The sequence below is a fragment of the Neomonachus schauinslandi genome, chromosome 11 (genome assembly GCF_002201575.2).
Source record: "Neomonachus schauinslandi chromosome 11, ASM220157v2, whole genome shotgun sequence".
Taxonomy (NCBI): Eukaryota; Metazoa; Chordata; class Mammalia; order Carnivora; family Phocidae; genus Neomonachus; species Neomonachus schauinslandi.
In genome coordinates this window covers 31,754,106-31,756,768 of record NC_058413.1, presented here as the reverse complement: position 1 = coordinate 31,756,768, position 2,663 = coordinate 31,754,106, and the positions used below count along the sequence as shown (strand labels likewise).

Sequence of the window (2,663 nt, the reverse complement as noted above, 5' to 3'; positions counted from 1 at the left end):
TCCTGGGATGAGCCTTGAGTCAGGCTCCGCACTCAGTGGGGAGTCTGCTTCTCCCTTTCTCTTTGTCCCACCCCCTCCAACACTTGCCCCTGCCCTGTTCTCCCCCCTCTCAAATAAATAAATAAAATCTTTATATTAAAAAAAAAACCACTCAGAGTCATGTTTAAAACACTGTTAGTAACTGCCTCTATTTTTTTTTTCCTTAACTGTTTTTGTACCCCAGGGGGCTAGAGTACCTATTACTGTATTCTTTGCCTCCTTTTAAAAAAGGCTCTAAACTTTGTTTTATACCCACAAGTCTGGAATTTTTTCTTTATAGAATTAATATGGCCTTCTTTGTGTATGCAACTGCAAAACTAGGAATAAATGTAGTGAAAAAAGAAGTAGATTTTTCAATTTCAGGTTAATAAAAGCTTAAACTGATGTTAATCAAATGCAATGGAATCAGACTTTCCCCATTCTGATAACCCGTCACTAGGATGACTGGTGAATGGGGACTGTTGGCTCATGGATTATTTTAATTTACAAAGTTATGATATGTAAACTACATAAATATTTCAAATTTAACAAAAAATTGAAACAACTCTTTACTGAACCTAAACTGTACCTAATACGTGCTCAAATGTATTCCACTGAATCATGTTTTGATTATTTAGAAGACACTCAGGATCTTGATCGTATGCACAATTTTATATTGTAGGACTGTTGGGAGTGTTTGTTAATAGAGTTTGTTAAACCGAATTCTAAAGAAGAAACAGCTGAGGTAATCTTTCTTATCCTGCTAAATGGCAACCACTAGTAATTCATCCTACTAAGCGCTGAGCATTCTATTATAGAACTGAAAAGAACTCTGAAAAAGCAAAAAAACAAAGCCATGACTACCAAAACTAAATGCCAGAGGTAAAGTTTCACACTTTGTGCTGCACTTAAAAATACAAAAGACCGCCAACATGTTAGAATCCTACGACTGGTTTTCAAAGAAAAACACCTACTCCTGTTAACAAAGAACAGATTTGTTCCCATCTACAAAGCACAGTGCCATTGTGCTCAGGAGGAATATGTCACAGTCTTAGGCCTAACTTAGTAAGTCTTCCCAGAGTAGCTACTCCTCTGTCAAAAATGATGCTTTAATTAATGGTCTGGTGGGCAGGTGGGAAACAATATCATTTATAAAGAGACTTACAAATAGTGAACACCATAAGGAATAAAGTTAAGTGAGCATTTGTGTGAAGGTATGAGGAAAGAGGTTTCTCTAAATACAATAATTCCAAAAATATATTTCTTCTTGGGGCAGAAGTTAATATTCAGGCTGACAGGCAAATGTTAATATTTGGAAGATATTTACAACAGCCACTCTATATTCCGTTTACTACTAGTACTCAAAATGTTCAGTTTGTTTTTGACTCACCAATAACTTCTAATACTGGTGTGTCAAAAGCATGCATGAAATAAAGGTTTGGGGAAGGAAACTGTGGAATGCTGAGGACCCTGACAGGAACATAGCCATATATTTTCACTGGCTCTTCCGTATCTAATTACTCAGCAGAACAGATCTAACTCTCCTTGACAGTCTGCTCTAAAAGGCAAGCAACCAGCCACAGTTAACAGTTTCAAGGTTTGTAAAGAGGGAATAAGACTATATGTTCAATATTTTACAACCTACCACTATTCCAACTAGTTATGTAACCTTCTTCCCAAGACCAAATCAGCAGGATAATTTTTAAAGCACCTTCTCTGTACGTGGGAGGGGCACCAAGGCCAGGAAATAGCCCAAAACAAACACAAGTGAGGTTGTGCTGAAAATGTGACGGAGTTCGTGCGTAAATAAGGATTCTGTGGTAAATGCGCTGTGTGTCCGGGATGTCCGCGATCTGTGAGTGAAGGCGGGGACACCGGATTTGTGCGTGCATAAATAAGGGCAGTGAGTGCAGTCGGTCCGAACTGGGCGTGTGATGTTTGCTTCTGGGGTTGACACGTCCCCGGACGACGCGTCTGCTGTGCGCACCAAAGGAGCGCGTATGCGGCGTGTGTCTGCGAACGCGGACAGGTGGTGTTTAACTGTGCTGTGCCCGGGCACAGTCCATGTGAACAGAGCAGGGGTCTGAGTATCAGTGAAGGGACCACAGGCGCCCTCCGAGGGGCCAGGCGCATCGACTTCGGCGCGAGGGACAGCCTGGATCCGGTCTCGGAGCCTGGGTCGCCCCTCCTCCCCTCCGGCAATACGGCACTCCTTCACCCCCTCCGCCCACCTCGGTCTGGGTCTCGGCCTCGGCCGCACTCACCCCTCTCCAGCCGCACAGGTTCTCCCAGCGCCGCCATCTTCTCCCTTTGCCTGCAGACCCACAGGAAATGACGACATAGGGTGCGGTGGAGGGGCGGGGCTTAGTAGGAGCTGGAAGGGCGACGGATTGACAGCATCGCGAGAGTAGGAGCGGTGGCTCTGAGGGTAGTGGAGGAGACCTGGGTGCGGGGGTCTTGGCCTTGGTCTTGCGCGGAACATTAAGCGGTTCCGAGGTTAGCGGATCCCCTGGTCTCTGAAAATGAAGCAGCACCTTTCCTGACTCTTGCTCCCTACCTCGGACTCAAGCCTTGTCCCGCCCGCTTGGAACTTTTGGCTCCAAGTGGAAGTCTGGATTCTTGTCCTGGCTTGACCATTAATGGCT

General features: G+C 44.7%; 1 protein-coding gene across 1 annotated transcript in view; it reads right to left on the bottom strand.

The window, feature by feature from the left end:
- Positions 1–2,393, bottom strand: part of LIN7C (lin-7 homolog C, crumbs cell polarity complex component) — a 10,640-nt gene extending 8,247 nt beyond the window's left edge. The window contains exon 1 of the mRNA XM_021685332.1: positions 2,283–2,393. Within this exon, the coding sequence (XP_021541007.1) occupies positions 2,283–2,319 (37 nt within the window). The 5' untranslated portion in view covers positions 2,320–2,393. The remainder of the gene's footprint in view (positions 1–2,282) is intronic.
- Between the last annotated feature and the right edge of the window lie 270 nt (positions 2,394–2,663).